This window comes from Odocoileus virginianus, unplaced genomic scaffold, assembly GCF_023699985.2.
Source record: "Odocoileus virginianus isolate 20LAN1187 ecotype Illinois unplaced genomic scaffold, Ovbor_1.2 Unplaced_Scaffold_4, whole genome shotgun sequence".
NCBI lineage: Eukaryota > Metazoa > Chordata > Mammalia > Artiodactyla > Cervidae > Odocoileus > Odocoileus virginianus.
The window spans coordinates 523,199-548,705 of record NW_027224266.1 but is presented as its reverse complement, the minus strand read 5'-3'; the positions used below and the strand labels follow the sequence as shown (position 1 = coordinate 548,705).

Here is a 25,507-nt window from a genome sequence, read left to right as displayed (position 1 = left end):
CCAGCAGGCGGTGAGGGGGGCGCCGGAGCGCAGCAGTCGCAGAGACGCCCCGGGCGCTAGCCCGGTGCCTCGAAGGCTCCGCCCCACTGGCCCCGCCCCTCCAGCCCCGCCCCCGCCCTGGCGGCCGCGCGTCCCCGGCAGGCGGAGCCGCAGGAGCGGCGGCGGCGGCGGCGGTGAGGAGGAGGGGAGAGCGGGCTGCGCGGCCGCGACTGCTGGGCGCTGGGCTGGGTGGCGCTTTTTTTTTTTTTTTTTCGCAATTTCCACTAGCGGGGAGCAGGAAACCCGGCGCAGCCGGGCGCAGCGGGTCGCGATGCAGCAGCAGCAGGAGTCGCCCCGGGGCAGCAGCAGCAGCAGCAGCAGCAGCAGAGGCAGCAGCGGGCGGCTTTGAGCCGCCGCGGCCGCCGCTACTGAGGAAAAAGCCGACCCAGCCGCCCGACCCCCGCGCCCACATACCGGCGCCCCGAATCCCGCGCCCAGGTCCCGGCGCCTTGACCCCCGCGTCCGCCTCCGCTAACTTTCACGCTGCCTCGGCGGCCCGGCCCGGCTCGACGCCAATGGGTGAGTGGGGGGCGACCGGGTGCTCACCGCAGCCTGGGGCGGCGCGCCTGTCCCGGGACCGCGGAGCTGAGGAGGGCGCCCCAGGGCCGGGGCCCCGGCGGGTGACACCGCGGTGGGCACCCTGCCTGCCTCGCGCACTCGTGTTCACTCCCACTCGCGCCCGCGTCCCTGCCGAGCCCGCCCGACGCCCACTGGAACCCCGCGGGGGCCTGGGTGGAGGAGCGCGGGGGCCGGCCCGGGGCGGCTGGCGCGGAGGGATGCAGGGGGTGTGGTTGGCTTTTCGGGTGGGCGGGGAGAGTTTTGTCTTGGCCATTTTCTCGCCCCCAGCGCGCCTTCCTTGCGCTGAGGGCGGGGGTACCGGGAGCTGGTGGGCTCCGGCCCTGCGCGGGGCTTGCGGTTCCCGCCTGGCCCCTCTGCCTTTGCCGGGGGCTGACGTGGTGGTGGGGGGTGGCGGGAAACGCCCCAGTACCCAGGATGGCGTGCAGTCCTAGGGTCTGAAGCGCCTTGACCCGCCTCCCTTGACGTCCCTCTTCCTCCCAGCCCTGAACCCCTCTCTGCCAGTCTGCCTCCCTCCAGTCTGGCAAGCTCTCTGCTCGGTGATGCTCAAAGGCCACTTCCCACACCCTCTAAGTCTGCAGGGTTGGGGAACTGGAAAGGGTGATTTAGTCCTTGATTTACTGGTCCAAGATCAGTTCTAAGTAGCCAACAAACTGTTAGGTCCCCTGGGTCCCATCTGGGATAGATCCCAGAGTATTGGAGCCACGTTGCCCAGACGAAATGGCACTTTACTGGGCAATGGACTTGAGATTGCCGGGGTTATTAAACGTTTGGCCCACCCAGGTATATTCTTGCTGGTAGGCAGTCTGTTTTTCATGCCTCTGGCAGATTACTTTGAGGTGTTTCTAGGCCAAGTATAGGAAGACTGTAGATTTTAATAAATCATAATGAAGTGAGACCTTTCTGGGTTCAGGTCATAGTATTTAGGTAGGTGAGTCAGACAGTGAATGGCCAGTAGTTACTGGTGAAGACAGATGCACTGGAAAAGGAGAGGTTTAACCCCGGCAGTTGCTGACAGAATTCAGATCCCATTTGTGGTCATTTTCCAGAAATGGTTTTCCTTTTCCAAAGTGATGACGATCTGATGGCTTCTCAACTTCAGTGACACTTTTTTCTCAGTGCCCTTCTCTGATCCCTGCACCACTCCTAGTTTAATTTAGTTCCTTTTTGTTACCCTTTCTCCTATATCACTTTAAAAAATAGCACTATTACGTATTTGAGTTTAACATTCTGTCCCCTACTGTAAGCTCCATGAACATGGGGACGTTGTTGTGTTGTGCTGTTTTGTTCAGCACTGTTTTCTTTGGTGCCTGGCACAGGGGAGTCCCTAAATAAATATTTACTGAATGAATGAATGAATGAATGAGGGGGTAGTGGAAGGCAAAACACTTAGTTTGACACTCTTGTTTTGCTTTGGCACCTAATAAGATGATTTAGTTCATTAACAAAGTATATACTTGAAACATCACCCATTACTTTCACAACAGGTTGTTTTCTCCTGAGGTAACCCAAAATGCTTTTTTGATCATCTGTTCTTTTGGGTGGGTCGCCTAAAGGATTGCACACACACAGAAAAAAAATGTTTGATCCAAGCGTCTTCTTTCATGGCTGGACTGTTTTCTTTATCTCAGTGAGAAGAGAACTGAGTTCTTTTTAAGAAACAGACATGTAATTTATCATTCAAGTCTGAACTATTTTCATTATCCAGAACCTCCTAAGAAAATTAGAAAGTGCTTCTGCAGTTTATAGCCCTTTAAAGCTTAATCTTTTTTACTGTAATCATTACAAAAGGGAAAGGGGGCGCTGAAAGTGATTTTCATTTATTTCAGGTGTTAACACTTAGCAGTGCTAAGAGTAAAATGGACACTGTCATTTAATTCATTAAAATGTTTAGAGTGAGATTTGAGATGCTGAAAGTACTTTGGGGGTAAAAATCACATGCTGTTTTCTAAAGCTTTTTCAGCAGTGTATTTGTGATGAAGCAAAGGTATTTAACAATTGATGCTGTATGTCTACTGACGGAGCCACCTAACAATGTTATTTCTGAAGCAGATGTGTGTACACATAGGCACACCCTCCTTTCCAGTCCCCCGTATTGCTTTGATTTTGAGAAGATTTGTCCAGTTTATTAATTTGATACACTTCCATTCTTATCAAGTCTGAAAATAATTTTTCCCATGATGGATAACACAATAAAGCTGTATTACATAGTCTTTGATCTGAAAAACAACTGCAAAGCATCAAATCCCAAACCCTGAATTGAAGCCAGTTAGTTGTGAAATGGCCTCTTAAAAAGTGCACTCAGAATGTGCCATCTGAGTTTGCAGGAAGATGCCGTCAGTAAATGCAGGGAAAGGCTCTTGTAATTACAACTGCACAAATATTATGACCCAAATCTGTGAGTCGTGGAGGATCTGCAGGCCCAGTGAAGGATTTCTGTTTAAAGAATCCCAGAGTAACAACAAAGTGTGGACTGTTGTTAGCAGTGTATTGTATTAGTGTTGGTAGACTGCTTTATGCTAAATCAACTAAAGCTGAATTGAATATAATATGTTCAATAAACAGGCTCGAGTTAGAGATGGAAGGCTCCACCTTTTATCTATAATGACCTTTACTTTATCCTCTTCTATCCTCACAGTACCTCCTTGTTGCACAGATCTTGCTCGTTTCTTCTCTGACAGCTCTAGTTCTTACTGTGTTATTGATATTCTCTGGTCACCATTTGTATTTGTAATTGTTTTAAAGCCAGTTGCACATAGTGGTCAGTATTCATCTATTTATCCATCTATCCCTCTGATATTTATTGACCTCCTGCTTTGTGCCCAGCATTGTGCTAGGAACAGACACACAGCACACGGACCTGCCAGCTTGGGTTTCTCATTCTAGTGGGAGAGGTAGGCTAGATTCCAATACTTACAGCAATATGTAATTATAAGCCCTGGTAGGTCTTGTGAAAGGAGATTAGAGAGGTGGGATCTGACTTAGGTTGCGGAGGGGTAAGGACAGCATCTTTGAAGAGATTGAGTTGAAATCTGAAAGTTGGATAGGAACCATCGCTGTCCTCCTCCCTCTTGCCCCCCAGGACCACCTGCAGTGGAACAGCCCTGCACTGTGGGCACACCAGGGGTATCACAGTGAGAGAGGTTTCTTCTGGATTAGGTGCTGTTAGGAAGCAGGAGTGAGTCCTGATTGGGTGCCTTAGTAACCTTACTTAGAAGCTGGGAAAACCAGACTAAGGCTGGAATTGGTGAAGAAGCCAGAGTTGCTCTTAGAAGCCAGGACCCAGGGACATTGGGTGACTTTGGTGGTGTGGACAAGTTCCTGCTTCATCTGTGTTCTCACTTGATTACTGAGTGGTCTTGTCAACTACGTGATGAGTGGGGGCGAGGAGTAGGACTTGGTAGTGGGGAGATAAGAGCTATCTAGGTATATTTGGGGATGACTTCCTTAATATCAGCCCATCTGGGGTCTGTTGTTTAGCCTTCACAGAATGGACAACTCACATACTCCACCTGGAATCGTTCTGGAGGGATAGAGCAAACTGCTGAAGACCAAGAAGCAGCACAGCTCTTAATGGGAGAGATGGAATGCAGAAAAATACTGTGAGAGAAGGAGGATCTCTCATACAATGGTACTCAGAATGTGGTCCGCTAGTCAGCAGCTTCAGCCTCCTGGGAACCTGTTAGAAATACCAGTTCTCTGGCCCTAATTTTATCCACTGAGTCAGGAACTTCTGAGGCGAGAGCATTAATGCATTAATGAGCCCTCCAGGGGTTTTGATGCATGGTTAAGGTCAAGTGTAGAACCTCATTGCCTTGCAGATGAGAAGGCTGAGGTCCAGAGTGCATGGGTTTGTGGGCACTCTGGTCATAAAATAAGACGCCATTATAAGGGACACAGGACCTCAGAGAAAGAGGAGAATGTGCTCCTAGTCCGGAACAAACCTCTCCGGGAGTTATGACTCAGTATGGAGAAATGAAATCATTCCCTTGCTTTTTCCAGCTTGTAAAGACAGCCTGCATTCCTTGGCTTGTGGCTGCATCACTCTCACTCTGCTTCTGTCCTCACGTCTCCTCCTCTCTTTCTCTGACCCTCCTGCCTTCATTTTATAAGTACTGTTGTATTATACTGTGCCCACCCAGATAATTGTGGATACCCTCCCCATCTCAAGATCCTTAACTTAATCACATCTGCCAAGCCCCTTTGCCATGGAAGGTAGCATACTCACAGGTTCTGGGGATTAGGATGTGGACCTCTTTGGTGCAGTATTATTCAGCCTACCACCCCCTTATTCCTCTTTTGAGGCCTGCTCCAAAGGTTGTTTTACAACACTTTATCTTGTGTTAAGTCTGTTCATCTCTAGCTGGGTGTCCCCAACTGCATCACCCTGGCTCATTGCCTGGCATAGGGTAAGTGCCATATGTTAGTGAACGAGTGAATAAATGAATAACCCTCTCACCCAAGTGCAGCTACTACTTGAAATTCTCTGAGGCTATTGGCTGCCAGGAGTATGTGTGCAGTTCTATAAAATCCCTCAGGCGCAGGGTGCTGACAAGGTCTGTTTGCTGACAGTCACCAGTGGCCTGCACAGCAGTGGGTGAAGGGTAATGCTGCATGTGTCACATGACTTCAACAAAGAGCTACAAGTTTAAGATAGCAAGTTCTCTCTGGCAGTGGTTCTCAACCTGGGGCAATTCTGTCCCCAACCCCTGGGGGGACATTTGGCAGTGTCTGGGCGTGGCAGCTGGTGGGGGAGGCCAGCCTGCTGGCATCTGGTGGGCAGAGGCCAGAGATGCTGCTTTACCTCCTGCAGCGCACCACAGCCTCCTCCACACTTATTCGGCTCCAAGTGCTGGGGAAGCCGGCTCTGGGTGTTACACAGGTAGTCAAACACTGTTTCCTTTCTTCATCCTAGCTGCTCTGGAATCTAAGATTTTCCTTTCTGGTCACAGCCTTTGTTTTATGAATGGACCAAGAAGTTGATGGAGAGCAGGACTCTGGCACTTCTTCACTGTTTTGTCCTTTGAGTGGAAAGTGTCTTCACACAGCTTACCCCACTTCTGTCCTTACCTGGGTTGTGAAGTTGTTGAACTTCCCTCTCCCATGTGTGGCTCCCCTGATGTGTTGCCTTCCTGGCGGGATGTTCTTAGATGCCAGGTGACAGATAATGGTTCTTCTGCTACCCACCTGTTGGTGCCTGGTTCTGGAGTACTGGTGGGGCCCTTGGCAGCCATCGACCACACCATCAGATGATGGAACTGAGACTCCAAGAGTCAATGTGACCCGGGCCCCCAGGCGCAGAACCCAACTCCCTTTCACTGTGAGAGAACCAGCCACCTGTATCAGTGTTTGATAAATATCAGGCTACTGATCTCCCCTCCCCCCAACCCTGCTGCCCCCTCTCCACTGTGAGGAGCTTTCTACAGCCTGTTTCCTTGAAAAGTTTTTTAAAACAGCTTTTTCAAGATATTATTCACATACCATATAGGTCATCCATCTAAAGCATGCAATTCAATGTCTGTATATCATGTTATTTGTGAAATTATGGTAGAACATATATAACAGAATTTGCCATTTTAACCATTTTTAAGTGCACAGCTTAGTGGCATGAAGTGCGTTCACAGCGTTGTGCAATTAGTGCTGCTGTCTATTTCGAAAACTTTTCATCACTCCTCCCTGTAAGTTTGTAACTGGAAGGTTAGGGTCCATGCCCCATCCCCTGGAGGGGTGTTCCTGGACCACTCAGCTGTTTTGGTGGAACACTTGGTGGAAGCCCAAGGATCCCAGTTAAGATTCCAAAGAAATACGGGAAAAGAGAAAGTATGGTTTTGTTGTTTTTTATAATGGTTTTCACTGATATTTTCTTGGGGGGGGGGTGGGGTACTTCATTTTTGCTTTGTCCCTCCAGGCAGCTCCCTTGGTTCCATCTCTTTCATCCTGTGGGAGAATTGTGACTTTCCTTCTGTATCCTGAAGTACTTGTGAGTCAGTGGCTTGGGCAACTTCCTTTGCAATTACTGGGGTCCAGTAAGAGTATTTCAGTCATGGGAGAATACACTGTGGTGCCAAACTGGTCTCTGGAATCCACACGTGGAGGCTTGATGGAATGCCATACTTCTTTGCTTATGTTCAGCTGGCAGCGGTACACTGGCAACTGGTTGATGATGAGCGCTTGTTTTTCAACTTGATCGTTATTTTATGGATAAATACCTTACAGGCAGTCCTGTAGTTTACATTAGGGGGTACTTAAGCAAAGCAAAATGGAGCTCATGGACCTTACCTCACTGGTAAACTATGCTTACAGTTAGGCTCAGGAGGAAAAAACACTGATAACAAAAAAATCCTGGGATATTTGTCCTCCCTGAGCAGTATTCACTTGGCAAGAAAAGCTCTTTGTAAAGGCCTTCGCTTATTTCCTTACTGGGGCCAGGGAAGTGCTGGGGCCACTGCAGGAGGCTGGTCTGTGCCTAAACGCAGGGGAGAGAGAGCAAGATGAGTGCTGTTCAGTTCATGCTGCTGTTTCTTCCTCAGTGTCTTGGATGAAAGACTATAAATATTTCAGTGCTGATTAATTACTCATTTTGCATAACAAATCTAAGCCCTTAAGCACCCAAGTGTAGCATATATAGACAGTTGAAAATACTGGATCTTTGAACTTCCACTTCTTAACAGTCAGTGCTCAAACATCAGCCCTTGCTTTTTGCTGGATTTTTCTGGACTCTTCTAGACTTAGAAAACTTGGGGCCCAGTTCTAGGTCTGGTCCTCTGGGGCTGCACCAGTTTTATCCATCGCACACCCACTCCCCGGGTGAAAAGTCTTTAATTAGCTTAGTGTCCTCTCTAATTATTCCAGCTAGTTCTGCCTGGGGCTAGAAGGAGGTGCTTGAACCTTGTTTTGGATGAGCGCTGGGAAGGTCTGCTCTGGCTTTGCTTTCCCCACCCCATAGCCAGCTTCTCTGTGGATCTCCATCTTCTGTACCAGGCCCTTCTGGATGCTGCCTTCTTCTGCTTGAGTAGTTTATGTGCTCGCCTGGTTAAATCCCAATTCTGGGTTCCCATAGGGTGACTCTGAGTCCCCTGGAGTTGGTGTCACCCTGGAGACACATGAGTGGGTGCCGTGTGCCCACATCTGTGAGGGGAGGGGGTGTCTGGTTCCAGTCCCGTGTCAGTTCTTAAGAAGGGCCTCCTTAGTGCCAGGGGGATGCTAGGTGCTGGGACTGTCCTGCCTGGGGTGTAGCCCTGCCTCTGGGATGGGGTGCCTGGGGGCCACTCTTGGGGCAGGTACTATAAATGTGGATGCGTGAAGGTATCCCGTTGCCCACTCTTCCTGGCTGTCTTGACCAAGGGGTGCTGGGTGTAAGGTGTGGTGCTAGATCCTTCAAGGATGAGCCCCGCCCCTGCCCCGAGGGACGGCTCCTGGCCTTGCTGGGCACCCTTGTGCTTCTGAGTGAGTCACGGCTATTCTTACCTTTTGAGACCCAGAGTTGTCTAACTGAACTCGGTTTCTCCTTTTGAGTTGGCACCACTTAAAAAGTGTGGATGGGACCGGGGGCACTTGGAGGGGTTGATGGTAGCGTGCCGTGGGGGCAGGGGGCAGTTGTGACATTGTCTGGCTCTTTTAGGGAACCTGTGGGTTTTTAAATGGAGGAAGAGATGAAGACGTTGTGAAAAGCAGCTACCGCCTGGCCTGGCGAGTTAACCACTGGAGCCAAGTGATGTCGGGGAAGGGGGCAGGGGACTGTGGCTGCTGTGTGCTCTGGCTCCCTTTCTCCACCCTCCCACCCTTTCTTTTCTCTTTTTCTCCTCTCTTGCTCTCCCCCTCACTGGGTCCCCTTCCCTTCTCTCCCCCAGCCCTCCCCACACCTTCTCTGTACCCCACTCTCCATCTCTCCCCAACCTTTCTCTTCCCTCCAGCCCTCTCCCTCCCCTTTCTCACTGCCCACCTGCCCATTCCAGATCCACCTCCTGCTCGTTACCCTTTACCTTTCAGGCCTCTTTTGTTGCCTTCTCCACCTCTCTCCTTCTCTCTTCCCCACAGCCTCCCCCAGTCTCCCCCACCTCTTCTCTGCCATCCCTAGGTCTGTCCCCATTCTCCTTCAGGTCCCTCTGTCCACACCTTCTCTTCTCCTGGGGGGACCTCCCCCTACCCCTGTTTGCACTTCCCCTTCTTACTAACCCCCGCTTCCTTCCTCCTTCTGCCCCCTTTCTTCCCACTCTTCCACCTCCCCATCTCCCTCTGTCCCCTAACTCTCCCCCAACTTTCTCTCCCTCAAACCCTCTCTTCTTTCCCCTCCCCCAGTTTTCTCCCTTGAACACCCTCCTGCCACTCTGTGGTCTCTTCCCGCCTCGGCCCACATTCTCCCCCTCAAGCCCCTTTCTCTCCTGAAATCACCCATGTCTCACGGCCCTCCCAGTTCTTCCCATAAACCTTCCCCATACGGTACCGCCCCTGCCTCAGCATCTTCAACTGATAGCAACACCTCCTTTGTGGATGAAGCCATGTGTATTCAGTGTCGTCTAAGGTCAAGATGGCCACACGGGGATGTGTAGAAATGGCTCCCGCTCCACCGCAGACACGGGCAACCAGTTCCCTGCCAGTGAGGACAGTCGTCTTAAAGGATAATCTCTTCTCCAACAGTGGTGCAGGGGGCGCCATCCCTGACCGAGGGGAGAGGCAGATTCTGGGATGGATATGTCTTCCTCTAGTTCCAGTATTCTGTAACCCTGAAAATTTTTTTTGTTATAAATAGTAACTCTATAATAGAGTTTAGAAAATAGGAAGCAGGACAATTTAAACTGAGTGCTCATACAGTACCCAATACAACCACTTTCATTTTATCTTTGTGTGTGTCTTTTTAGGGGCTTCCCTGGTGGCTCAGTGGTAAAGAATCCATTTGCCAATGCAGGAGATGTGAGTTTGATCCCTGGGTCTGGAAGATGCCCTGGAGAAGGAAATGGCAACCCACTCCAGTATTCTTGCTTGAGAAATCCCATGGACAGAGGAGCCTGGTGGGCTACAGTCCATGGGGTTGCAAAGAGTCAGACACGATTTAGCTACTAAACTGCACCAACATACATATCTCTTTAGGCTTTTTACTATATACTTGTAGATAATATTAATATATGTATAATATTAACATATGTAGAATATATAATTGTACCTCCTGGGTTTTTTTTTTACATCATAATCATCTCCAAAGCTGGTGTTTGTAGTAGCTGAATATGTGAGTTCCTGATCCTAGCTTATGGAACCATTTCCCTACCATTTGAGCATTTAGGTTGCTTCCATAATCTTGATTTTATAAAAAAGGATGGGATGGACACCATTTTCCTTTTTATCATTTAAGGAAACCAGGTAGTAGGCAGGGTGACATTCCACATCCATTCTTTGTTTCCATAGCCTCCAGATGACTGGAATGGCCCATGCTGATGATAATGATGATATGTCCATGAGGGTCAATTACCGTGCACTGGCAAGGTGCATGCCATCCCTGTGTTTGCTTTCAATTTTAGTTCAAGAAACTGCTCATATGGCTTATCATCCCTTCTGTGCTATATGTGCTGTGTGTGTCTGTAAACGGCACAGAGACAGGGAGAGGGGGAGACGTCTCTGAACGAGACTGCTGGTGGGGCTTTCCTGTTCCACAGTGTGTCCCTGTTGCACTGTGCCGTTTGGAGACGATGGATCCTGGTTCAGCGCTCAGGCATGAGAGAATGGGATATACACAGTGAAAGGTAAAACCCTCAGAGACTTGCTTCCTTCTCTACTCTTCTCTTTCTTTCCATCTTCCATCTTGCCCTCCTTCCACTTCATGCCTTGACTGACTTTTTAAAGGGTTTTAGTGTCCCAGAACTGCAGGGAAAACTGTGTCTTGAAGGCACTGGGTCATCAATGGGCCTTCTTTTTTGGCTGGGCTGTGGGGTCCAGGTCTCATGCTGACAAGGGAAGGGTCGTGACTGTAACCTGCTGTGACTTCCTAGCTTAGCTTTTGTCATTGTCATATGCTCACTTGAAAAAGTTGGACTTTTAGCTTCAAAGGACATAAGATGAGGGTGGCTAGAACCCCAGGATCCAGGCTGGATGAACCATCTTGAGGCCTGCCTCCTTGATGCATCAGTATGAGTTAATGGACAGCACTGTGTAAAGCATTTGCTCCCCAGCCACCCAAGTGCTTGTCAGATGCTGGCTCATGGACCTGGCCAAAAAGAAGCTGAACGTTTATGATGCCCTTTCAAGGCCAAGTGTCCAGTGTCTGTGAAAGTTCTAAACTTCATGATAACGTATTAGGAAGCCTTGATCACTAATGGGTACCAAATCCTTTTTCCCTTTGTTTCATTTTTAAGTTGTGAACATAACCAGGCTGCACTGCAAGACAGACAAGACAATTGATTCATTTCTGCCATTTATATTGGAATTTATTAGGTTCTACAAGTCTTTATTTAGTGCCTGTTAGGTGTGAGAGCTGACATAACCAGAGGGACACAGATATCTAAAGTTTCCCTCAATGACACATTTTGGTTAACTCTCATTTCCCTAATTATGTGGGAGATTGTGATGTGATCACTTCATGAACCACATAATGAAATAAGCAGTTAAACCGGACGGTGTTAGTTTGAACTTTTGTGTCTCCCCAAAGAAGGAAAGGTGTCCATATGAGGAATACACATCAAGTCAGAAGACAACTCTCTGAGATAACAGTTGTTAGTTGGTCTCTGAAACTCCCTCCTCGCTGGAGGCTTAGAGAAATCAAACAGAACAGGGTATCTCAGATGAGTAAGGCTGACGTTCCTTTCAGGGAAGTATTTACCAAGAACCCCTCTTTGCTTTGAACTTTAAAAAATGTTTATTAGCATTTATTTATTTGGAGTAAAATATACATGACAGAAAATTTACCATCAATTTTTTTTTAATCATGGTGACATATACAGAATGTGAAATGTACCATCTTAACTATTTTTAAGTGGACAGTTCAGTGGCATAAAGTACATTTACCTTGTTGTACAAGTGTCACCACCAGCCATCCACAGAACTCTTTCTATCTTGTAAAGCAGAGAGACTCCACACCCCTTCAACAGCCACCCCCATTTCCTGCTCCCCCCAGCCCCTGGCGACCAGTGTTCTCCTTTCTGTCTCTGTTTGCTTGACTACTCCAGGGACCTCACTTAAGTGGAATGTTTGTGCTTTTGTATCTGGCTGATTTCAGCTAGCGTCATGTCTTCAGGGTTCACTCATGTTGTAGCATGTGTCAGAATTTCATTCCTTTTTAATTGCCTAAAACTTTTTAATAATGATGTGGCTTGAAAAATAGGCACTTAACTAGATATATGCTCCTTTTGCTTTTAGCTCATTTGGAAATATAAACCTGCAGTATCAACCTGAAGCTCATTTGGAAGTATAAACTGATTCACAAATGAAGGGTGAATTAACCCAATAAAGCTCAATCAACACTAATAGGAGACACAGTGACATGTTTCAGAGATGCGATTGTTGCTGGCAAGGTGGCTGGGCGCACACACTTGATGTGGGATGCAATCTTTTGACTTGACTTGGTCCTCTCATCTCTTCCCTCTTCAAACCAATGTGAGAATCCTTCCTTCACACAATGCTCTCTGAGGCCTTTTCACGGTGTGCTGTGCATGAGAACTGGTTCTGAAAGTTGAGAGGATATTTGATCCACATAGACCACATGTAGGTGTGGACAGTGTCAAGCATTGGTAGAAAATAAGTCCTCATAAGCCCACCCCTCAACGTGCACTGTGGCTCCTGCCTTCTTGAGAGGGGACGAACATCAGGAGCCTTTTAAAAAATCATATTTCCCTTCTTTTTAATAACTAGTCTGATCATTTCCATATGTATCTCCTAAAAACATTTTGTCTGGTTTTGCTTGGTTTTAATTTTATGTAACCAGCATGCAAACCACACAGAGACTTGTGACTGGCTGTCTCTCATTTTGTACTTCATTTCTTTTCCCTGTCTGATCGTCCATTGTTTGAATGTGCCATTGTGGCTTTTTCGTTTCACTTGGTGATGGACTTTTGCATTGCTTGCAGTTTTTGCTACTGTGAATGGGTGTCCTGTCACCATTCTGATCATTGTCTCCAGGTGCCCATGTGAAATACGTCCTTGAAAGGTGTATGACGAGGAGTGATTTTGCTGGGTTGCAAGTTGGTGGATTTCCAAAGTGGTTGTACCAGCATGTTCCCAACAAAGGACTGAACAAACTCATAATGAAGGAGAGAATACCGTATTCATTGAAGAGAGGATGTGAGCTTTAGAAGAGAATGCCTAGTTGGTTTTCACAATGTGTGTTCCCAGAGTATAAACATTTCTGCGGCTCCCATTCTGCTCAGCATTTGGCTACCTCTGTGTCTGTCATCACATCTCCTTCTCTATCTCTTGAGCCTCCCTCTTCCATCCTTTAAAGACCCTTGTGATGATGCTGGTCTCCTCCAGATCATCCAGGATAATCCCCTCATCTCAAGCTTAATCACATCTGCACAGTCCCTTTTGCCAGGTTAGGTCACATACTCACAGGTTCTGGGAATTGGGGAGGGCATTATGATATCTACCGTGGAGGGAGGGAAGGGCTCCATTTCTAAAGGAGGAAGGGGGTGCTTGGAGATGATAGTCAGTCTCTATTGTATCACATGACTGCATTTTTTTTCCCCCATCTCGTGCCCATGGATAGATTTTAAAAGTACTAAATTGTCAGAGCTGGTGACCTTGCTGAAGATGGGACTTTGCTTTCTTGCACTTTGTGGTTCTTGGGGTTTGCATGTCTAAATAGTCACAGAGGGAAACTCTCTGAGGTCTCCGTCTTCTCTCACGAGTGGTGTCCTCCGTCCATCTTCTGTCGGCCACATTCCTTTCCCAAAGGCCTCTTCCCTGTTGTCATGCTTGTAGTTTCCTCAGAAAAGCTAACAGAGCCACTAGCATCACTAGGATTAAATGCATGGTGAATGTTTTTATTGGCACAGAGTAGAGGCTCAAATGAGTTACAAATATACAACAGTAAAAGGCCACACTGGCACACTGCCACAGTCCGCTTGTGTGTGAAGACCCCCTTGTCATATATTTTGTGCCCACAGTAGGTGCACTGATCAAATACCTTACTGGTATCTTTTGCCCTCCACCTTGTGTGTTCATCTATTTTGTGTGTGTGTGTGTGTGTGTGTGTGTGCGTGTGCGTGTGAGAGAGAGAGAGAGATGCACACGGAGACAGACACACATACTCAGATTCTTTGGGCATGTGCTATGAAGTGAATGCTGAATGTTTTTGTTACTACAAAATTCGTATGTTGAAACCCTTAATCCCAAATGTGATGGTATTTTAGGCAGGGCTTTTGGAAGGTTATTAGATCATGGGAGTGGAACCTTCATGATGGGATTAGTGCCCTTATAAGAAGAGAAATGAGAGAGCTTGCTTCCTCTCTCTGTCCCCCACACCCCTCCCCCTTCTTCCCCCCAACCCCACTCCACCATATGAGGAAACCAGGAAGAGGCTTCTCACCAGAACCTGACATGCTGGCACCATGATCTTGAACTGTAGCCGTCCAGAACCATCAGGAATACATGTTTGTTTAAGTAACCTAGTCTATGGTATTCTTCTTCTAGTACCCCAAGCTAAGACAGCATGGAGAGAAGGAGGGACCATGAGAACTATGGTGGGATTTATTTACCAGTCCCTGAGTTTGTCTCTCTGGTGGAAAACTGCAAATATTTATATCAGTGTTAAGAGATACACAGACATTTTGGAAAATAACCCAGTTTGAATCATCTGAGATGATAAAATTTTTTCTTCTGTCAGAATGTGGAAATAACATAAATCAATACTTATCTCTCCAATGCATTCAGAGCATCTTAAAATGGAGCGCTGGACTCAGTCATGTGGACCAAAAGCAGGGGCTGAGAACACTGGACTAATGAGTAAGAAGGTTGTGGAAAGGGTTGTGGGAGGACACCCTTGTGAGGGTGTCCTGGAAATTCAGTGTAGAAAATAATCTCAGGATCTTTGGAGCTGAGAGAGTCGTACCAGCTGTCTCTAAGTGCTCTGAGGTGTTCTACAAATCTGGAGCCGCTCATGTTTGAGAATCAGATTGAGTTTTCTCATGACATTTTAGATCCCCAGATGATCTGAAATGTCGGGTCTTGGGGAAACCTTGGGTGGCTGCTCTTGTTTTGCTGCAGTCGTAGTACATCTGTTCAGATGGGCCAGCATGGGGGTTCAGTTTGTCGTGTTCCCTACCATGCCCTGTTGCCTCCCAGACACAAGCGGGACTGACAGTCCATTGCTAGAGATCATCAGGCTTGTGTCCTTGTTCTAATGCTCTTGGGTAGCCTGTCTCCACTACAGGAGACTACTGAGTGGGCCTTCAAACACACCCAACCTCAAGAGTTTGAATTCTCTCCTGAAATTACAATCAGATAGTCTCTGCTTGATGGGGCAGAAGTACTCTTACAGACGAAGTTGCTAAAAATTTGCAGGTCACCAGGACTTTGAGCCTCTAGATGGAACTGTTCTTTAATGATGGACTCCAGGTCACTGTCCTTTGGATGTCCCAGTTACACCCCGCAGGATTAATATGTTGGTTTTCATCTGATAACCTTGGGCCCATCATGTGTTTGCCTGGCCCTCGAGTGAGAAATCCCAATAGTTTCCAATATCCCAGGCTCTCCCTACTCATCTGAGATTTAATTTGAGCACCAAACACTACCAGTGTCTGCTGCACTTTCTTTAGACCATTGTTGACCTTGGCTGCTGACACGTGTGTGTTGGCTCTTGACTGGATGTACCGTGGGAGTCGCTGTTTTATTTTTATTTTTCTTCATTTATCTCTACTGGTTGGAGGCTAGTTACCCCACAACACTGCAGTGGGTTTTGTCAGACCCTATATGCAGGGTGTAGTCGCTGTTTTAAAATCAATGGTCCTGTCAAGAGCACCAGGTGGTGGAACTTCCGTAGTAGGAAAAGATATTTAAAGGTGCAGCATGACTGGAGAGTTCTGAATCAATCCTCTTAGGGGTGGGATATAGAGAAATAAAACCAGGGCTAGTTTGGGGAGTGCTGTGGAAAAGCAAATTTCCTCTCCTTGAGAAGGTGGGGGATTGGGGTGCAGGGGGAGGGGCAAGGGGAAGGGGTAGGGCCTTGTCTGATTTCTGTGTTAGCTCAGGTCCCTGTCTAAAAGTTTTAGGAATCTTCTTTGTTTTCTCTCCTGCCATCAAATGCTTCCTTCTGATAATGGGAGGGGAGTTGCTAAGTTGATAATATGTCAAATTTCTGTGCACCAATTTTGCTATGTAAGGTAGGGAAGACTGTGTGGTGCTAACTTAGGAACCTGCCAGTCTCATGGCCCCATGAGACTCAGTCTGCTGGCTCCCACAGCACCATCGTGGGTACTTTCCTATCGCTGCCCTGCCCTCCTTGGTCTCTGCTAGATCTTTGTCTGGCCTCTTCTGTCCGTATTATCCCAGGTGTGGTCCTAGAGAATCTTGACTCTCAGCCTGGAGCTGATGAGTTCTTGCTTAGGAGGTGAAAGGGAAGAGCACACTGGGCTGGACTAATCCACACATGCGCCAGTCAGGTGATCACTTCCCCGGGTTTACAGTTATGAACGGGAAGAAGCTGCCAGTTGGGCATGAGTAATTTATTTTTGAGGAGAGATCATGAGACATCTTATTTATCTTTGCTTTACTTGATCTGCTGGAAAACACAAGGACATCTGATTTGTTGTAGCTAGACATCATCCCCTCTTCCCCTTCCTCCCTCCTCCCCACCCCTGACTCGAATATGGATGCTTCTGGATGGGCAGGAGAAAGGTCACCACTTGAGGAGAGGGCACTGGGCATGTGCTGGCTCAGGAGGCCCCACCAGGGACCACAGGGACCCCATAAATCTTGCTCTGTGGACTGTCATTCCTTCAGCGCCAAGTTGAAGACCATGGCCATCTCCTCCATGCTGGTATCCCTGCAGCTGGCTGTTGTCTCAGCCAGAATGAGCAGTAAAAGAAAAATATCTGTCAAATGACTATAAACAAGGGATGATGTATGACTCTCAAGCCAGAGTCTCGTTTCCCCAAACTGGGCCGGAAATTGATCTTTAACGGCATCACTTATTCCTGTCTCCTCCGCACATTGCATGTGACCAAGTGCTAGGGAGAGAGTCAGTGCTGCTTAAGCGTCTTCTCTGCCATTGGCCTATCATTTTGTAAGGTGTATTCATGTCTTTGAAAGCATTTCTTTTTTGAAAGACCTCAAAAAATGGATAACGATGATCTGTGACGTGGTCTCCATAGAATCTAGCCAGCATGATAGCCCTTGGGCCCAGACCCTTTCAACTGCACACACAGCATGCATCTTCCTGGGGTTCTAGATCAGCCATTAGTAGACACTTGTGTCACAATGAACTTGTCAAGAGAAGACCAGTGGTGGCTCTTGGTGCGGGGCTTGCTCTGTCCTTGGGGCAGCTGGCAGGCTGGCTTGCTGTACTGCTCCTCCAAAGTTCCTTGCCCTGGGTCCACCCCAGCAATTTTCTCCTTGATCTTTCTCAGTTGCGGTCTGCATTCAGGCTTGCGACACTTCCGTCCGGGGACATAATGAAGTGCGTGCAGGTGCCCTGGGCTGTGCAGAGTCGAGCTGCGATAAGGGAGCCTACAGGCTCATTTCTGCAGGGCTCTCATCCTGCATTTTAGGGAAGTGTCACTGGTCCCCTGTGCGCCCTGAGCCACACGATGTTTTTCTTCTCTTTTCCTCTTACTGGACTTTATTGTTAGCCTGACCCTGGTCTCTGACTTTTTGCTTCTGGATGCTTTTCTTCCTCCCTAGGGAGTAATTGCTTAGAAAATGCCCTCTTGTCAAAAACACAATATCTCCAATATCATAAATTGGTGGTGAAAATTCCCCTCTCATTTGGCTTGATAGTTTCACCATGGCTAATGGAGAAGAGATGGCAGCATGATTTCCAGTCCCTGTGGAAGCCGATGGGGTCAAGTGTGAGAACACTCATTGGGGGCCCAACCCACTTTCCGCAGGCACTTTAATCTTTTAATGCATTCATGCTTTGGAGAATTATAGGGGCCATATGCAGCTTCCCAGGTAACCAAGACTTGCTAAAAATAGAGCTTAAATGGCCTCACTTTTCTGGCATTGGAAATCATGGCTTTTTATTTTTAGGCCAGCTGTTGTTAGTCCTAACTATTTTCAAGCCTGGGGAAGAGGAATCACTGAGCAAGACCATTGGCAGTTGGATGCTGTTAGAGTTTGAGCCTGTACTCCCAGCCAGTTGGAAGGAGGATCCAAATCTATGGAAAGATGGAGACTGACTGCCATGTGGCTTCCCTTCCTTACCCCACCCTCTATTCGGGAGAATTCTGTTTGCATTTAGGGTATTTGTCGCAAGAAAAATAGGTTGAAAAGAGTCAATTCTGGCACTTGGTAAGTTTATAGCACTGGTTAAACCAAAAGCTGGCACAGATGGGAATGCACCAGTTTGGAGGCCATTGGAAAGCCACACTGAGACTCCCACCCTGCACTGTGGCATTGGGTAGTCTCAAATGGAAATTGTCATCATCATACTTAGTTGTGAATTGATGAATTCAGTGATAGGTAAGAATAGGTTTAACTTCCATTGCTCATTTCTTAAGTAATAATCTCATTTTACTATCCCCATTCTTGCCCACCTTCTGTTACAGAAATAACTCTGAGTGGGTTTTCTTTTTAAAGATCTGTGTCAAGCGGATACCTCATAAAAATGGCACAGGCGAACTATTCCATTTAGAATGGCCCTGTGACACAAAATCATGTGTATTTGCCATCCCTGGACACTGGTTTCTTTGGAGGAAAGGTCTAAGAGAGTGGAGGCCAATGGCAGCCAGGGCATGGAGCCAGGCCTTCCAGAGAGGCAACTGAAAAGTGATGTGGACTTTGCATGGACAGTTTACTTAAGTTTGATAGCCAGTTATATTTATTTCCTATCACTGCCATAATAAATTTCCACAAAATCAGTGGCTTAAAGCAACCCAAATTTATCATCTTACTGTTCTGTAGGTCAAAAGTCTGATGTGGCTCTCACTGGACTAAAATCGGTGTGTTCCCAGTTCCTTTCTGGGAATTCTAGGGAAAATTCCCTTCCCTTGCCTTTTCCAGTATCTAGAACCACTCATTTTCCTTGGCTCATGGCCCCCTTTCTTCATCTTTAAAGCCTGCAACAGTGGGTCCTATTCTCTTCATGTTGCATCACTGTCACCCTCACTTTGCCCCCAGTTTAGACTTCTAAGGAGCCTCAGGATTATATTAGGGCCACTGGTTAATCTGGGCTACTCTCTGTATTTTAAGGTTAGCTGATTAAGAACCTTAATTCCATCTGCAACTTGAAGGTCCCTCTGCCATGTGTTCTCAGGTTCCGGAGATAACAGTGTGAGCATACCGGCGGGGAGGGTGGGCACTACTCTGCTGACCACACTACGTGCATTGTTTTTCCTGATTTCCACATCTGGTCAGGCCAAAGGGCTGTCATTTTGGTGGCAGCCTGTGTGAGAGATGGCTTCCATCTTTGCAGAGTTTGAGGAAGTTGAGAAGGAGATTTCTCTTAGCCTGGCAGGCGGTGAAGTTTCTCAGATACCTTGTTTCTTTGTAGGCCTGCCCTGGAGTCTTGATGATCCAGCTAGGACTGTCACTGAGGGCTACCCTCCCCAGGGTGTGGGGTTCAAGGGTAGCCTTGAAGGCGAGAGGGGAGTTGGGATGGCTGGGAACAGCTGGGCTGAGTGAGAAGAGAGTAATGAGGAAGCAGGGGGACAAGGACAGGAAATGACAGATGAGTTTGCCCCTTGGGAGGAAAAAAATAGAAGATGGGGTTGATTACATCTGGCCCGAAAGAAAATAAAAGCTTGGGCTTTTTTGTCATGTGTTTTGTGTTGATTTCACTGTTGAGTCAGCTTGAAGACCTGGGTCATGTTTTGGGCATCCAGTACACTCCAGCCCTGAAACCCCCTGGGGGTTCACTGTGGACACTTGGTGGCCCAGGGGAGGGTTGTCACTGCCCAAAGGGCTCTCTCTGGAGAGCGGAGTGGCCCAGCTCGAGACCCCATCCCAGTGGTGCTCTGCCCTGGGGAGTGTAGACGACCCGGCGCATGTGCATGGAACTGCAGATGTGTTCTCAGCAATCCTAAGAAATGATCTTAGTTGTAAACTGACCTAGACTGGTTTGGCGTTTGAAGGCTTGTCAGATTATTTTGGGAAACAGTTTATGGGAACCTTGCATGTTCTTTCCCACAGTCACATGACTGGGAAGTATGTTACAGGGAGAGCAAGTCTCAGACCGATTGGGGCCGCTCACATGGCCACTTGTCAGCAGGCGGGCTCACAGAAAGCCCGCCTGTCCCTTAGGCTCGAGCTCTCTGATCAGGTGGGAGACAGTCAAGGCAGATGTTGTGGTCCCCACTGGGAGGACTCACCCAGCACACCGGGAGGGGACAGGCCCTTCTTTCATGGGCAGCATGAACCCTGATGGAGTCCTGGCCTCCCTTCCTGCAGCGGGTGGACTGCTGGTCTTCCTCGATTCTTATGTGTGGTTCTTGCTAAGATTCACATGCCAGCACATTTTCACTCCATCCAGAGAACAAGGAGCTAGTGTTCAGTTCACTTATGTTAATTGGCTAGCTCTCAGGTAGATGGACTCTGCTTAGTTTATCAAGCGCTACCCACCCATCCCCCGCCCCACCACCATCCCTGTAGTGTTCTTTTCTCTTTTTCTGTTTTTGCTCAGATTTATTGCTGATTTGCAGCTCTAGTTTATTTTTTAATATAATTTTATTTATTTTTGACTGTGCTGGGTCTTTGTTGCTGTGTGGGCTTTTCTCTAGTTGTGGTGAGTGGGGGCTGCTCTCTAGTTGCGGTGCATGGACTTCTCATTGTGGGGGCTTCTCTTGTTGTGGAGCACAGGCATGTAGGCTTCAGTAGTTGTGGCTCCTGGGCTCTAGAGCACAGGCTCAGTAGTTGTGGCACACAGGCTTAGTTGCTCTGTGGCATGTGGGATCTTCCTGGACCAGGGATTGAACCCATGTCCCCTGCATTGGCAGGTGGACTTCAATCCACTGTACCACCAGCTAAGTCCTGAAGTATTCTTTTCTGATTTGGGTTTTTCACATAGGAATTGACCACCTTCAGGGTAAGGATTTGTGACCACACATCTGCATGCTACACTATTTTTTTTAATGAGGTATTGATTAAACAGATTTTTTTAAACTTCTAATTTCCTTTTAAACTTAAGGAAAGGATACAAAAATAATATGGTTTCCATATATCCCTCATTCAGCTTCCCCTAATGTTAACACGTTACATGATATAGTATTGTTATCAGAAGCAGGAAATCAACATTGGTGTAATACTATTAATATTTACTAAGAGTTTTATTTAATTTCACCAGTTTCCACTGATGTCCTGTTTTTGGGTTCCAGGACCTCATTCAGGGTCCTACCTTGCCCTGAGTTATTTCTCCTTTGTCTCTTACAGTCTGGTGGCAATTCCTCAGTCTTCCCTCATCTCTCACGACCTTGACAGTTTTGAAGAATATTGATCAGTATTTTTGTTGAATGTCCCTCACAGTGGATTTTCTCATGATTGGACTGAGGTAATTTTTTTTATGGTGGCAAAATACCAATAACATAATGATGGGCATTTTAACCATTTTAAATGTAGAAATCAGTGGCATCAAGTGCATCCACAGTGTTTTGCCAGCATTCCCATTCTCTATTTCCGTTATTCTCCAGTACCCCTCCCCCCAACCCCTGATAACCTCTATTCTACTTTCTGTCTCTATGATTTTGCCTGTTTTAGGTACCTCATTTAAGTGGAATCATATAATATTTGTCCTTTTGTGATTGGCTTCTTTCATTTGCCTAATGTCCGCAAGGGGCATCCATGTTTAGCACATGCCAGAACTTCATTCCTCTGTATGGAGAGACTACATTTTGCTCATCCATTCACCGGCTGGCCGACACTTGCTTCCACCTTTGGGTGTTGTGAATAGCGGTGCTAGAAACATGGGTATTTAAGTCATTGGTTCACATTTTCAAAAGGAATATGGTGAAACTGGAAAAGATACAGCTGGAGCTGGCAGGAAAGGTACTCGTCTGTTTCTCCTGTGCCCTGCGGGATGAAGGCTTCCACAGGAGAGAGATTGGGATGGGGCTGGGCAGTGAAAGGGCAGGGGACTCAGAGGCAGGTGCTAGAACGTTGAGGGGCCAGCAAGAGAGAGGAAGCCAAGCTGTCATACTTGGCCAGAGGTGCCACCATTGAGGGATGGCCTAGAAGGTTCCAGGCGGGAGCATTGGACAGAGTCAAAGGCCAAGGGGAAGGACTGGCAGAGGATGGGTCAGGACCACGACACGGTGCAGTGGGGCAGTTCATTCCTTACCACCTGGATCCAGGCAGGAGGGAACAGGCATAGGCCAGGCTGGAAATTTAGTCCACTTAGTATTTCTTTTGCTCTTTTTGAGATTTTAAAAAAATATTTATTTATTTGACTGTGCTGGGTCTTAGTTGCAGCATGTAGGATCTTCGATCTTCGTTGCAGCATGCAGGATCTTTAGTTGCAGGCATGTGAACTCTTAGTTGTGGCATGTGGGATCTAGTTCCCTGACCAGGAATCAAACCTGGGCCCCCTGCATTGGGAGCATGGAGTCTTAGCCGCTGGACCACCAGGGAAGTTCCTCTTTTTCAGATTTTTGTGACCATATCTCCCAGTAAGGAATATGTTTTACATTGCAACCTGGTGCACACACTCATCCTTAGTACAATTGAAATACTCATTTCACTGAAAATGTTTACTACATGAAATGTTTTATGATATTTTTTTTCAATACTGTTGAATTCAAAGGCTTATTATGACCTGGTTTGCCCTTGGCTTGAAAACACAGTGCTATATGAGCCCCACACACAAAGTTCTTTGTGCCAGTTTTTCTTTGGGTCCCCCCAGCCCCTGCCACCACTTCTGTGAACACTGTAAACTATATAGTTTGATCGTGTTTCCCTTTTTGATTTGGCTCTTAGAAAACTAAAAGCCAATTGACTTGACCAAGTGGTTGGTCTCTATTTGATAATCATATACCATATCTACTGATACCTTAACTTTTCCTGGCTCTTTACCTTTTAACTGTATTTTTTCTGATCCTAATTATTCAATATATTTTTGTTTTACTACATGAATTCTCGAGAGCTGCTCCAACCTGTGTGGAACGCATTAGGATATGATGGTGTAATACCTAGGAAATCATTGAAAACTTTGGATTTTGACTGAGAAAAGCTTTGGAGGCAAGTCTTTCTCTTTAGAGATTTTTTTAAAGCAAGGTCTAAATTTATTTTCCTTTAGCTCTATGACTATTTGATTTGTTTTTCAGGCCTTTGATTCTTTATTTCAGATTATCTAGAAAGCATTTCCACCCCCCCTCTTTTTTTTCTTTAAAGAATTTACTACAGTTACAAAAGTAGAATTCAGGAAGTTTGGTATTGATGTGGAGAAAAGGTGTCATTTTTTCTTTAAATAGGAATATTTTAACTTACACTCACATTTCTTAGAATGCTGTGTGTTTATGTAGACATTTTTATTATAGATTTTAGCCTCCTCTTTAAATTAGTAAAGTATTATGAACATTTTGTTTCCATTCTTTAAAAGAAATTGAAGCATAATTGATTTACAATGTTGTGTTAGTTTCAGGTGTACAGTGCAGTGATTCAGCTATGTATTGCGTGCATGTGTGTGTGTGTGTGTGTGTGCGCTTAGTCATGTCCAACTCTAATGACCCTATGGACTGCAGCCTGCCAGGCTCCTCTGTCCATGGAATTTTCCAGGCAAGAATGCTGGGGTGGGTTGCCATTTCCTTTTCCAGGGGATTTTCCTGACCCAGAGATTGAACCTGCATCTCCTGAATTGGCAGCTGGATTCTTTACCACTTTGCCTCCTGGGAAACCCATATATATATGTGTGTGTGTGTGTAATATGTATATATATATTCTTTTTCAGATTCTTTTCCCTTATAGGTTATTATAAAATATTGAGGTCCTTGTTTGTAGACTTTTTTTTTTAATCCCAGAAATGTCTCTTAATCAACTACCCTGTTCCTGTAGAGATTCCCCTGCCTCCTCTCTGCTCCTCACCCCCCTTCTTGCTTGGCCATCTAACTGGTTTGTCTGCCACCTACAGACTCTGTCTATGGATCCCGCTCCTGCCACAAGTGTCTTCTGAGAACCTTTGTGTGTGGTTGTATCTCCCCTCTGCTCCCAAATCTCTGGTGCCTCCCTGGGCTTGCGGATCCCACAGTCTATTGAACTTGTATCAAGGCTGGAACCTGCCTTACCCCTTGAGTAGCAGCATCACTTTCACTGCGGTCCCCACCGCACCCCCAGGTCAGAAGGCTTTGAAGGAGGATGAAGCAAGCAGCCCATATGATGCACCTGGACCTCTCAAGAGGCCATGAAAGCAGGGGAGGATGAGTTCGGAGAAGAGTCGGCTGTTGGCTGAACTTTTCACTAAGCAGATGAGGCTTGCCCGTGCTGAGCTGCTCTTGCCTTTGTTTGAAGTGGTAAAAGGAAGTAAGGACTGTCTTGGTGTGGAAGGTCACTACTGCCAAGAAGAGAGGTCTCAGGCTTTCTGAGACTTGTTTATCATTTCATTCTGAAAGAACATCATTACTTTTTTGCTCTATATATGGGATATACCTTAACATAATCAAAAGCAGGGATTTTTTTTGAGGGGGGGGTGAGGTATTTGATTGAGTATTTGAAATTCCTCAGAAGATGTCTCCTTTCTTTCCTCTCTTTTGTCAGTTATCGATTTAGAAGTGAGCTAGAAGCATCTGACAGGAACTGTCACTAACCCACTGTGAAGTTAATTTTATTTTGGTTATGTGTAATTATTTCATGTTTGCTTCTGTGCAGAAGAGCAGCAATAGATTTCATCTCCTTCCCCCCCTCTCCCGCCCCCAAAAGCTTTCCTTTTAGCTGTGCAAATCTTTCTCTCTCTGTGTTCCTGTGATATGATGAGGGAAACGATGAATGCTTAAGTGGGCATCTACAGAGAACCTGCCTAAATTCTGCTACTGATGTCAAATAGCTCATGCAATGTGCCAGTCTGATTAAGTCACTGGTAGAATGAGGGTATTAAGTCATCTGTAGAAATGACTAGAAGAAGAACAAATCTGGCAAAAGAGCAAACTGGGAAAATTAGAAAAAATACTTTCTGGCACATAATTCAGTTAATTTCCTCCTTAGAAATTTATGTTTGGACCATCAGAGTACATGCTTAAATGCTAGATAGAGTCCAGGTGTGATGTGTAGGCCATCGTTCAACATATACTCAAAGGCCTTTTAAGAAAATGTGTCTGTTCCTTCCATGTGTAGCACTGTGCCAGATAGGGACTAAGAGTAAATGAAAATATTTAATACTGGGTCCCTTCTTTATAGGAGCTTAAATTTGTTTTGAGGTGGCAGGACATACAATTTAAGAGCTGAATTAAAGTAACAGTCCAAGACAGGGGATGGCAAACTGACCTACAGGCCAAATCTGGCCTGCTGATTCTTTTTGTAAGTAGAGTTTTATTGGAACACAGCCATGCCCATTCATTTATGTGTTGTTCAAGACTGATTTCTTGCATTTCACAGTTGAGTAGTTGGAACAGCATATATGGCCCACACAGCCTAAAATATTTACTGTCTCACTCTTTAAGAAAAAGCTTACCAACCCCCAGTTGAAGATAATATTTCAGAAGATGTTAAAGACAGTGTCTGATAGACATGATTTAGGTAGTTAATATTGCAATTAGTGAGATTGTATTGGTGGATATCTCAAGATGGGGCTTGAAGTTGACCTCAAGCCATGAAGATGGATGATGTTTTGTGTTGT

The 25,507-nt window shown here is 46.6% G+C and overlaps 1 protein-coding gene across 4 annotated transcripts in view; it reads left to right on the top strand.

The window, feature by feature from the left end:
- The first annotated feature begins 254 nt into the window (after nt 1-254).
- SH3KBP1 (SH3 domain containing kinase binding protein 1) overlaps nt 255-25,507 on the top strand; it is a 341,920-nt gene continuing 316,667 nt past the window's right edge. For 2 of the 4 annotated variants that reach the window (XM_070462384.1, XM_020914380.2), the window contains exon 1: nt 255-558. Coding sequence is in view for 3 of the 4 variants with exons in the window: in XM_020914380.2 (XP_020770039.1) it covers nt 555-558 (4 nt within the window). In the remaining variant the exon portion in view is untranslated. The remainder of the gene's footprint in view (nt 559-25,507) is intronic. The other 2 variants (XM_020914383.2, XM_020914381.2) reach the window with 1 other exon arrangement.